This window comes from Impatiens glandulifera, chromosome 9, assembly GCF_907164915.1.
Source record: "Impatiens glandulifera chromosome 9, dImpGla2.1, whole genome shotgun sequence".
Classification (NCBI taxonomy): Eukaryota; Viridiplantae; Streptophyta; class Magnoliopsida; order Ericales; family Balsaminaceae; genus Impatiens; species Impatiens glandulifera.
In genome coordinates, this window is record NC_061870.1 from 34,912,231 (window position 1) to 34,924,561 (window position 12,331).

At 36.0% G+C, this 12,331-nt stretch overlaps 2 protein-coding genes across 2 annotated transcripts; one reads left to right on the forward strand and one right to left on the reverse strand.

The window, feature by feature from the left end:
- The first annotated feature begins 209 nt into the window (after positions 1-209).
- Positions 210-4,891, forward strand: LOC124916332 (stemmadenine O-acetyltransferase-like). The gene is made up of 4 exons (XM_047457054.1): positions 210-1,406; positions 3,852-3,905; positions 3,967-3,998; positions 4,704-4,891. Exons 1-4 carry the CDS (start codon positions 210-212, stop codon positions 4,747-4,749), a joined length of 1,329 nt encoding a protein of 442 aa, XP_047313010.1. The 3' UTR covers positions 4,750-4,891.
- A 1,167-nt stretch (positions 4,892-6,058) lies between these two features.
- On the reverse strand, positions 6,059-9,335 carry LOC124914553 (conserved oligomeric Golgi complex subunit 4-like). The gene is made up of 2 exons (XM_047455129.1): positions 7,644-9,335; positions 6,059-6,820 (listed from the first exon to the last, which is right to left on the reverse strand). The coding sequence occupies exons 1-2, from the start codon at positions 9,264-9,266 to the stop codon at positions 6,191-6,193; spliced, it is 2,253 nt and encodes a 750-aa protein (XP_047311085.1). The 5' UTR covers positions 9,267-9,335; the 3' UTR covers positions 6,059-6,190.
- Positions 9,336-12,331: the final 2,996 nt, after the last annotated feature.

Here is a 12,331-nt window from a genome sequence, read left to right on the forward strand (position 1 = left end):
AACAAAAACAAATTATTTTAAAAATAATTGTTGACTTTTTAGAGGTAGAAATTGTAGCCTATTGCCATGCTTAAAACTCCAAAACCACAATATAAATAGTAGTGATAGACTTCAATGCAAATATATATAAATTCCAGTGTTTGTACACTTTGAGATATATATAGCTCAAGGCAATTAGTATAATCATAATTCATAATAAGATCATATCAATGGCATTGAAGATCCATATTTTATCAAATGAGTATGTGAAGCCATCCTCTCCCACCAAAGATGATTTAAAAAATTATGAGCTTTCTTTATTGGATCAATTGAGTCCCAATTTCTTCCTCCCCATTATTTTCTATTATAACCGCGAAGATTTGGCCGGAGGTGATCGTGACGATATCCTCTCTTCCCGCCTAAAAGAATCGCTATCCAATGCCCTTACCATGTTCTATCCCATGGCCGGACGTCTAAAGAAAGGCGATAGCACGGTTAACTGCAACGACGCTGGCGTCCGATATTTGGAGGCGAAAGTTGATTCCAATATCATAGACCTAATCGAGGACTTCCGCGATGCAAAACTACTCGATGGGCTCATTCCCTTTACGAGTAACGACGGCTCCCAAGGGGAGGAGCTATTGGGAATCCAAATAAACTACTTCAACTGCGGAGGCGTGGCAATAGGGGCCAACATCTCACATAAGATTGTCGATGCTTTCTCGTACATCACATTCATGTCGTCGTGGGCAAAGTTATCTTGCGAAGGGAACACAACGGTGAGACCTAGCTTTGTCGCATCGTCAATCTTCCCGCCCAAGGAGAATCTAGGTGACATTCATGAAGCCTCGAGTGAAATCATCGTGACGAGGAGGTTTGTTTTCGACGCACGTTTGATAGCGCATGTGAGGGAACAAGCAAGAACTAAAGACGTGAGGGAGCCGAGTCGAGTGGAAGCCGTCTCGAGTTTCATATGGAAACATTCCGCGGGGGACAAGCCTGTCAAACAATATATAGCGTCGCATGCGGTGAACCTAAGGGCTCGAATGGTGCCTCCAATGCCCGAGTATGCGATGGGGAACCTAATTGGAATAACATTTGCGGATTTGGACTATGAAGAGTCCGATAAATTGGCAATCATGGCTAGGAAGATAAGGGAAGCGATTCGGGGAGTGGATGGAGAGTTCATAAGAGAGATTCGGGAAGGAGAGTGGTTCGCGGAGATGGCGAAAAACATGGGAAAGATGGGGGAACAATTAGCGAAAAAAGAAGCGCAACTATTCAATTTTAGTAGTTGGTGTAGATTTCCGTTTTACGACGTTGATTTTGGTATAGGAAAGCCTGTTTGGGTTAGCCTAGCGAGCATCGACAAGGGGAACTCGGCTGTCTTAGTTGATTCGAAGTGTGGACAAGGAGTGGAGGCGTGGGTTACTATGACCGAAGAAGACTTGACGAGGTTTGAGTTGGCTTTTAAACGTCAAATATAAATTAAATTAAAACAATAACAATAAGTTAAATTGGAACATTAATGGTAAATTAATGATTTCATTTCTTCAAGATCATATCATGTCTCATCTTTTAAATAATTTAATAACAATCGTTTCATTTGTATCGTTTTCAATAAGGAGTTGTATCTTCATTTGTAATATTAATATGAATAAGTTGTATTTAATTACATTTGAATTGTTTTTAATAAGTTGTACCTTTATTTGTAATAATAATGAAAAGAATAAGTTGTACTTAATTTCATTTGTATTGTTTAGTAATAATAAGAAGTTTTATCTTCATTTGTATTATTTTTTCTTAATTTTTATCTTATTAAAAATATAATCATTTACACTTTTAAATAATATATATATATATATATATATATATATTAAATAGAGGATATGTTAATAAATAATTTAAATAATGTAATTGGGAAGGAACCCTAAGTAGGATTGGATGATGTGCTTAAAAATTATAACTTATGTCAGGGAGGTACTATTCTACCTTAGACTGTTGATGAATATTGAAATGTACTAATATTTATTTAAATTCATCTCTTTTTTATATATTATTTTTTGGTACGTTAGTTTGAGTTAATAAAATAACATAAACAATATTTAACACTATTTCACTTTTTTTTTTAAAAATTATTAACAATTATTATTTTTTTTCCTAATTTTTTTAAATAACCTCAAAACAAACTCTTAGACTTTGTTGGTTGGAATTATTAAAATAATTTAGAGAGAGAAAAAAAATAATAATTAGTGATAATTTTGAGAAAGTAAAAATGTGTTTTTTTAGTAAAAATATTTAAAAGGTATATTAATATATATAAATAAAATTAAATTAATAATTTAAAATATAAAGTATTTTAGTATTTTAGTTAATAAATTGTTTGATTTAATAGATGAGAGGGGAGTGGTTAGTGGAGTAATATTTGATTTTTTTTTGGGCATTTCTCATTTGGGTGTTTAAAATAACTCAAACAAAATCAACCATCATTTCACTCTTTCTAATTCCTCAAATCACTAAAACCAAAATATTAAAATACCATCTATTTTAAATTATTATTATTTTTATTTTATTTATATATATAATATTTTTAAATCTTTTTACTCAAAATAATTATCCTATTTTTTAAATCATCAACATCAACGTCATAACTCTGAGCAAGTCCTTGAGTTATTTGAATAACAAAAAAAACGAAAAGGCTTATAATTGTTTTGACCGTAATTTATTATTTATAGAGTGTGAAAAGCCAAAATGTTATATACTTATATCAAGCATGAGCATGTGGATGGTTTACCTTCCTTGTTCATACTATTCATATTGGTGGATAAAGATCTCATGATTAGAAAATGTGATATTGAAGTAATTCTTTTGAATTATGGGAATCTTTTAATGAAGACTATTTGATGAAGATTAGATCTTTTTGATTCCGAATCTGAATCGAGTTGATCTTTTTAGATCCTCTGATATGAGATTTGAAATTTTCAACCCTCCATTATGGGTGTTCTTGAGAACAAAATTCTATATATGGTTTGATGAGATTAACTAATTAATTAATAGGTAAATTGTGTATTTGAGTTTGAACATAGCTCTAATATACATATTTGGATTATTCATTAATGAATAATAATGTTATTTCTAAGTTTACACAAATATATTTCATAATTATTATAGATATCTAAATAAACCTTTAAATTTTATACTTTAATAAATTATTTTAATGGCTTAATTTTTATTATTATAACAACCCATATACAACTATATATTAAATAATATATATATACTAAAATTTTAGAATTAATTCAGTAGTGAGAAATTAAGGTTGAAGAAAGTGTTTATCAAATTGTTAGCTTCCTTGTATCTTATTTCATGCAATGCAACTCACATATGACTTGTGTTCTATTGTGTGATTAAAAAAAACTAAGAATATACTTAGGATTCACAAAATTGAGATTATTCAAAATTTACAATTATTTCACAAACTGCCGTCCTAGGCATGTGTAGTTTAATGTTGTTGTCATTTTCCAAAAAAAAAAATAATAGGAATAATAATGGTGATAACTCTGTTCCAAGAAAAAAAAAAAAAACAGATATTTAAATATTTTTAAATTGCAAGTTGTAGCTTAATTATATTACTGTGATGTTCAAAACTAGAAGGGTTTGTTTCAAATGGTCAATTCATTAAACAAAAATATCAAATTACATCTTATTTAAATATTTTATTATTTATTAAAGATAAGGTAATATATACATTGAAAAAAAAAACAAGAGCTCTAAAAGCAAATGCAAGTAATTTATATATATATATATTTGAAAGAGATCCACAGAGAACACATCTTCTTCAATTCCATTAATATTACGATTGATTTCTGCAGTGGAGTGAATTCATGGGGCCATTGAAGAACATTCATATTTTATCAAATGAGTTTGTAAGGCCATCTTCTCCCACCATTAATGATCATTTGAAAAAGTATAAACTCTCCATGATAGATCACCTCACTCCCCATTTCTTCGTCTCCCTGGTTTTCTATTACAACAACCAAAAACACCAACTTGGAGACTTGAAACAATCGCTATCCTATGCCCTTACTATGCTCTATCCTTTAACAGGACGTCTAAAGAGAGGCGATAACTTACTTCACTGCGACGACTCAGGTGTACGATATTTGGAGGCAAAAGTGGATTCCAATATCATGGACTTTATTGAAGACGACTTCCAAGAAACAAAATTACTCGACCCATTAATTCCCTTTACTACTGGTTCTCAAGATGGGGATCAAAACTTGCTGAGAATCCAAATTAACTACTTCAATTGTGGAGGCATCGCCATTGGAGTCTGCATCTCACATAGGATTGCCGACGCATTCTCCTTTGGATCAGCCGTGTCCGAGTCGAGTGGAAGCTGTCTCGGGTTTCATATGGAAGTATGCTGCTTGTGATAAACTTGACGTGAAAAGACATATTGCATGTCACTCGGTGAACTTGAGGACTAGAATGGTGCCTCGAGTGCCCGAGCATTCGTTTGGGAATCTAATTGGACTAGCATTTGGAGAGTCCTACTACGAAGAAGACTCTAATAATTTAGCAACCATGGCACAGAGGATAAGGGAATCGGTTCGGAGAGACGACGAAGGATACGTGAGATGGATCATGAGAAGCGCGGAGAAGATTGGCCAAGAAATAGCTAGCAAGGAGGTTGCATTGTTTAATTTCAGTAGTTGGTGCAGGTTTCCTGTTTATGAGGTTGATTTTGGTATGGGGAAGCCTGATTAGGTTAGCCTAGCTAGCCTAAATAAGAAGAATTGTGCCATTTTAATGGATTCCAAATGTGGGAAAGGAATAGAGGCGTGGATTACTATGAATGAAGAAGAATTGACACGATTTCAAATGAATTTCATAGAGTTTGCTAATGCACTCTAATTAAATTTTATTATCATATATTTGGTTAATGTTGTACGAAGGTGTGTTGTAAATTAAAGTACATATGATTCAAATAGTGGTCAATAATGAACTATTACAAATAGATTAAATAAGAGTTTGATTATGTGGTCAATGAACTTGAATTTTCTTTAAATTAATGTATACTTGATTATTCAGTTTCATTTATTAATTAAATATATTCTAGTTCAATGTATATCAGATATTTATGACATTGGTACTATGAACTCAATATAATTTTTTTTTTTTCTATTATACAAGTCATCCATATTTGGTGCTCTTTGGATTTAATTTTGTAATTGCTTGAAAATAGTAAAAATGTCACATGGATCATCAATTTTTATGCATTGGGTTTACTTCTATAATTGTTTGAAAATAGTAAGATTTTCACATGGATCATCCATTTTAATTTGGCAGGGGTTGGCCAAATATTATTTTATTTTTCCTGAATAATTGAGTTGAAGCATATGCTGCCATTATCCACTCTCTAAGATCATTAATTATATATTGTATCATAAAAAATAAATAAAAAATCTCTCTTGAAATATAATCTAAATTCATACATTTTTAATATGGTTTACTTTCAAGAATATAATCTAAATTCATATATATATATATATATATATATATATATATATATATATATATATATATATATATATATATATATATATATATATATAAAAGATATTTACATACTAGGAAATAAATGAACATAGCTATTTAGGAGATATTCAAATTTTGGTAAAAAGTTTGTTTGAACTCGTCACATTCATTTCAACTTAAAGCGTTAAAGTTATAAATCGAACCCGTAATACGAACATGTTCGTTTAAAAGTTCCTCACAACATTCGTTTAGAGGTTTGTTTAGAACTTCGTTTAATATTTAATAAGCAAAAAAAAGTTGAAGATTGACTTCTTCCATGCTGTAAACGAGCTCTAAACAAGCTCGTTAAGAGCTCTGAACGAACCGAAGTTAAACAGCTCTTGAGCCCAACTAAATACATACGAGCTGAGCTCAAACTCTAATATAAAAGTTACATACGAGCTGAGTTCAAACTCTAATATAAAAGTTCAAATCTAACTCATGTCGAGCTAGAATATATGCTAAATGAGTCAGGAACTGTTCGGCTTGGCTCAACCCGATGAAGATTTATTTGATTATAAAAATAACCACTAATAATTCAATATAAGTAGGAGTCATCCTGCATCTTCAATGACAATACCATAAGATCAAGAGAAGAATGGTGTTGAAGATCAATATAATAGAAAAACCGTTACAATTTAAGAGCGGCAATTGCCTCAGGTTTAAAGTCAATCCTTAGACCCAACACTCGCCTTACATCAGCCGGAGTTAACCGCCACGTCATGGGTCCAGAATTCTCTCCCCAGAAATCAAGAATCTCGGAAACCTTTTCCAAGTTCAAGATGGTAGCCATCTGGGTCAGACGGGCAAACTTGTCTCTAACAGTCCTCTGTGTCATGCTAGAGAAAAAGCTTACAAGGGCTCTTATATCCCTGTCCAGCTGAAGGCCCCCAAGCTGACTGAACCTCTTCTGCATCATAATCACTTCCAGTCTCTTAACAATGAAATCAAGCACCAGATGTATCAAACTGTCGTAATTGTTTATGGTCATTGATGGCTGGAGCCATGCCACATTGGTCTCAACTGCATGGAGAAGCCTCTGGACCCAAGGGTCATTCACCTCATTGTCAGCATATTCAGCCTCCGATAGCTCGTAGCTTATGGTTGCCACGTTATCCAGAAGAGGGCGAACCCGTGGGGTAACACTAGCTACAAGCTGCTCCACTCCCGCATTTAGGGCCTTCTTAAAACTGTTGTTCATCTCCCCCAATTCAGACAAACAAGATTTCACCCTTTCTCTATCCCCAGGTGCAGGGAACACCTGCACACAGAAATATAATAAATATATGAATTCAGAATTAACCTCATTTCAGAAAATGCCAGAGTTATATTCCTAGACCGACCTGAGAATAAGCAACATCATTTTCCTTTTCTATTTTTTGTTGAAAATAAAACCATTGAAATTGCATAGTTTTCAAATAAGCCAGCAACATGACACATTTGTGTGTAACAAAGAAACATTAAGGAACACCGAAGAAAATCTGAGCCATTTGTAGCATTACAGGATGAGCAGATACTGAGGTAAACATGTTTAAACTACATAATAATAGTATAGTATAACTAAATACTCTCAGTAACCATATTTTCCTTTCTCCCGCTTACATTCATTGCCTGAGACACCACTCATAAGCATTGCCAATGACTCACTATAGTTAAGATAGAAAGATCAGTAGAACAGTGTGTTGGCACTAGATACAATAGAAAACAAGTCAGTAAAACTGCAAGAACTGTGAAGCAGCACTAAATTCAATATTATTTAACCAAAGCTTGTAAATGTCAAAGAGTTGCTGTGTAGTTAAAGTAATTCAATTTCTGGGATGAAACTAAGCATGCCAACCTAGAAATGCATAAAATTGGGCAAGTTAAATTCAAAGGACAGACGTTTTCAAATTAGGCCACTATATGTGTAGGACTGACTAACTTCTTCACTCTTTCAAGGCATTCAATAATGACATGAACCAATTGTATTGTTGAAAAAAAAAAGGTAAGAATAAAGGCTAGTACAACATTAAGATGCAAATTGAGGATAGATAGATAACTAACAGAAACAAGAAGAATAAAACAATTTAGCATTTTGTGTTTACCTCTGCACATTGCTCCTCAATCTCCTGCTTTAGTTTCAAGGCATACTCACTGCTCACATCAATGTTGTTCAAGGCGGCAGATATCTCAGTCCCTGTCTTCTGCACACCAACACCACCCAAAAATAGCTTTGCTCCAAGGTTTAGCTCCCTTACCTTTTCCTGCAATGCTTCACTGTACTCATTTCCTAACAGACTCACTGCACTACTCAAGACTGCAATCACCGAGTTCATGTTTGATGTGGAAATTGACCTCCTACAGCAGCTTTGCAATACATAGAACACATCATCTACCATGGAAGAAGTGAGGCTATCAGATACGTACTCATCAATCTTGATGGCCTTCCTTACATTTTCCACCATGAAAAATCCCTCCAAAATTACATAATATCCAGTAATATCCTGGGCAACTTTACTAAAGTTTCCACTCCTAAAAGCTTTAGTGGCCCTTGGACCCAACTCTGGATCAACAGAACTCAGTCCCCTGATCTTAGAGATCATGTATTCAGTGTAATCTTCCCCTAGTTGTGTAAGAGACAGCATTTCCTCCAAATATTGCTCAATTTCCCTGGGATCTGGTCCTTCTACTTCGACAGAGAGCAAACTATTCTTGTAGGAGTTTATCTCAGAAGTTAACTTAGCCAATTTCCTGTATTCCATGTACTTCTTCAGGATTAAAGAGCCACGAGAATCGCACTCTTCTTGAAGCTCGCATATAGCATACACAAGTCCATCTTCACCACACAAACTTCTCAAAACCTCGTCATTTTCTTCAACAGCCAACACAATATCCTTGAACAAATTCGTTAAGCAACCAACGAAATTTACCTGATTGTGATTGGCGGAAGAAGATTGCTCCATTAATTCGACCATTTGCTCAAACTCCAGCCTCGACCTCATTGCAATAACTTTCTTCAAGTAGTTCACATACACCTGTAGACCTTCTTCTTCCAGACCGAGAGGCGAATAAAGTCTTGTAAACCGAAGAACAGTAGGATGATCCCGCTGGTCGACAGCCGCAGACAACTTCTTACGAACAATTCCTTCTAGTTGCTTCTTAGACGCCAATAGTTGCTCTCTCTGATCGGAAGCTGAGTCATTGTACCTGGCATCAATTTGGAGAAACGTCTGTACATACTTGGCAGCTGCCTCGAAATCTTCAGAATCGAGAGCTCTTTTGACACCGTCAATGCAATTCCCCCTCTCAACAGTCGCATCAATACGAAGCAATGTGTCATGAACGCGAGATTGAGCGAGATCAAGCTCGCGAACCTTGCCACTGACCTGATCAGCGAGATCGCAGGTAGACCGAACATTGGAGAGCATATAGTCGGCGTCCGCCTTGACGATCTCCAGAACTTCGGAGGATTTCTGCAAGTTAGACAGTTGTCTGTCGAGATCTGTTCTCTGCGTGAGGATTGTTTCGAGTTCCAGATCGAGAGCGCGTTGATATGCTATGCATTCGTGGAGAAGACGCGTCATAGCTCCGACATCCGTCAGCTTTCGGACATGATCCAACGCCTCCGGCGAGCCGAATCTCACCGACGATGATAGGTGTGAATTTATTACATCTTGATCACCGTCTGATGGCGGAGTCGGTATCAATCCGTTCGGTGTAGATACCATTACGACTCAATTGCAGAATCAATCAATCAATCAAAAGGAGAAGAGTCTCAGCATATACAGCAGAGGGAAATTGGACGAAATGACCTTGCAAACTTACTTATTTGACCTGGTGGAATTTTACAATTTTTTTTTCGCTCGTGATGTTCTATTATTTTTTATACGATTTTGCCCTTGTCGCGAAACGCTAAGTAGCGTTTCGCGAAGTGGATTAGAGGTTTGTATAAATACCCAAATAATTTCATTTCCCTAAATTTTTTTCTCTCTCTTCCTCCAATTCTCTCCTTCACTCACGGTGGCCGGCGACGACGGCGGCCGGCGGCGACGACATCTCCGTTTCCTCCAATATCCATACAAATCAAACCCGATCAGAGCTCTTCTAACCTAACTAATTCATTTATGTTTATTTATTGCCGATTTCTAACCTTAGATCTATTTTGCATGCAGGTTTCTTATACTATTTGAACGGCGTCGAGGTAGATCTTCATTCTAACAGTTATGTTCTTGTTTACATTTTCTTCATTTCAAAAACTTTTTCATATTTCCTTTATTTCCATCATTTTCTCCGTTTTGGTTGATTCTTATTTCTTAAATGGTTCATATTGGTTCATGTTTGAGCATTTCGTTAGGTTATTATTTGTTATCTGTTCATATTTGCAGAAAATCTCTGTCTGATAAGAGCGTATGTGTTTCCGTTTCAGATCTGCTTACCGTTTCGCTACGGACTTACCGTTTCGCTACGGACTTACCGTTTCGCTAAGTATACCTCGCGATTCGCTAAGTATCAAGATTTTTTGTTATTTATAGTTAATCATGAACTTCATTTGACAAGGTATTTACATCACTTCATGGTTATGAAGAGAACATGTGTTAACAAAACAAACCTTCTAATTTTACATTGGAAACATTTAGATTCTTCAGAAAATGCCTTTGAAGAATCTATCATTGACCTCCAGATAAGCAAAGATTGGCTGACTTTGATTTCGTTAGTCGTTAAGCTAAAGAAATAAATTTCAAACAATTTTCTCTTATCTGGAGTTCAACGATCGCTTCTTCAAAGACTTTTTCTGAAGAATCTAAATGTTTCCATGTAAAATTATAGGGTTTGTTTTGCTAACACATGTTCTTTTCAAAACCATGACTTTGTTGTTGATACCTTGTCAAACGAGATAGATTACCTATGAAACCAATAAAAAATTTTGTACTTGACGATTCGCTAAGTACTACGAGCTCCAGCTAGGAGAATGGTTTGAATTCGATTTCGTTATTAAAATATAGTAGCGAAAACGTATTCAAACCATCTTCTCTTAGCTGGAGCTCGTTGACCTCTCGATTCGCTAAGTCCCTCCCGATTCGCTAAGTCCCTCCCGATTCGCTAAGTGCCTCCCGATTCGCTAAGTGCCTCCCGTTTCGCTAAGTCCCTTCCGTTTCGCTAAGTGCCTCCCGATTCGCTAAGTGCCTCCCGACTCGCTACGGAAGTTGAAGAGACGCGCGTACTCACACGCGCTAGACCTTATATATTCAAAAAATTCAGAACATTTCATTTCAACCGCCCGACTCTCTCTCTCTAACCCATTTTCTCTTCACTGAATCTTGTCAAGCCCGATCATTTCTGCTTTCTTCTCGTTCGTCATTAAGGTTAGTTCATTATCATTTTCTGCTTTTTTGTTCATTGGTGGTTTTTGCATGTTAGTGTAATGTTAAGTGTTTCTGTTCAGTATATATTTTTTTGCCAGTAGGGTTTCTGTTCAGTATATTTTTGTTGCCATTAGGGTTTCATCAGGGTTTCGCTAGGTACCTTTCGATTCGGTAAGTACCTTCCGATTCGGTAAGGACCTAGCGATTCGCTAAATACCTAGTTGTGGTCGATCATTTTCTGGTTTTTTGCTTTTGGTCTTTGCATGTTAAGTTTAAGTGTTTGTTTCAGATTTTTTGTTTAGGGTTTTTGCATGTTAAGTTTATTGTTTGTTTCTGATTAGTTTCGTATTGTTTCCGATTCGGTAATGCTGTCTTATGTTCAGTTAACGGTTTCGCTCGGTACCTCTCGATTCGCTAAGTGCCTCCCGATTCGCTAAGTGCCTAGCGATTCGCTAAGTGCCTCCCGATTCGCTAAGTACTTAGCGAATCGGGAGGCACTTAACGAATCGCTAGGTTCCTCCCGATTCGCTAAGTTCTTACGTTTGTATGTGTTTGTTCTAACATTTTTGATGATGTTGTTTCCTTTTGTAGATGGCAGAAACAACTGTTACTGAGTTTCCCGGTCGGATTTCGTGGAAAAGTGCCCTCACCCTGAAGAAGATTGTGAATAAGTTCGAGGAAATGGATCTTCTGGAGAGTGTGTACAATACCCAGTTCAGATCATTATTCACAGCCCCCCTCTTGTAGTTCTCAGGAAGTATTGTACATCAAATGTTGATGAGGAGGTTAAGCTCAAACTCCAAGGAGATAACTTTCATGGTGAATGGGCAAAAGCTTGTATTTGGTATGAAGGAGTATGCGTTAGTTACCGGCCTATGTTTCGGCGTTTATCCTGAGTTGGACCAAGAAAAATTGCGCTGTTGTCCACCTCTCTCGGTTAAATACTTTAAAGGGAGCATGAGTGTGAAAATGTGCGACTTCGAGAAGGCTTTTTTCAAATGCAAAGACAAGGAAGATGCATTCAAGATGGGGCTGGTATGCCTGATTTGCCAGTACCTATTCACATTTGACCCAAAAAGAGTTATATTTCCAAAAATACTCAACATGGTGGAAGACAAGGACACTTTCCTCCAATATCCATGGGGGAAGGTCACCTTTAGAGTCACCCTCAAGGGTTTAAACAAGAACATGAAACATCTCTGTACCTCATTTTTTGACAAGAAGGAGAAGGCTGAACAACCTTATGCTCCTTTTGCATATAACATCTATGGGTTCGCATTGGCACTTCAAGTGTGGACGTATGAGGTCATCGAAAACTTTATCCCTAAATTCGCCAGAAGGAATCAGATTAATGACCCTCTACGCCCAAGGTTGTTACTCTATCATTCAAACAGGAAAAACACATCGATGGAGGTAAAGACTGCCCTAGA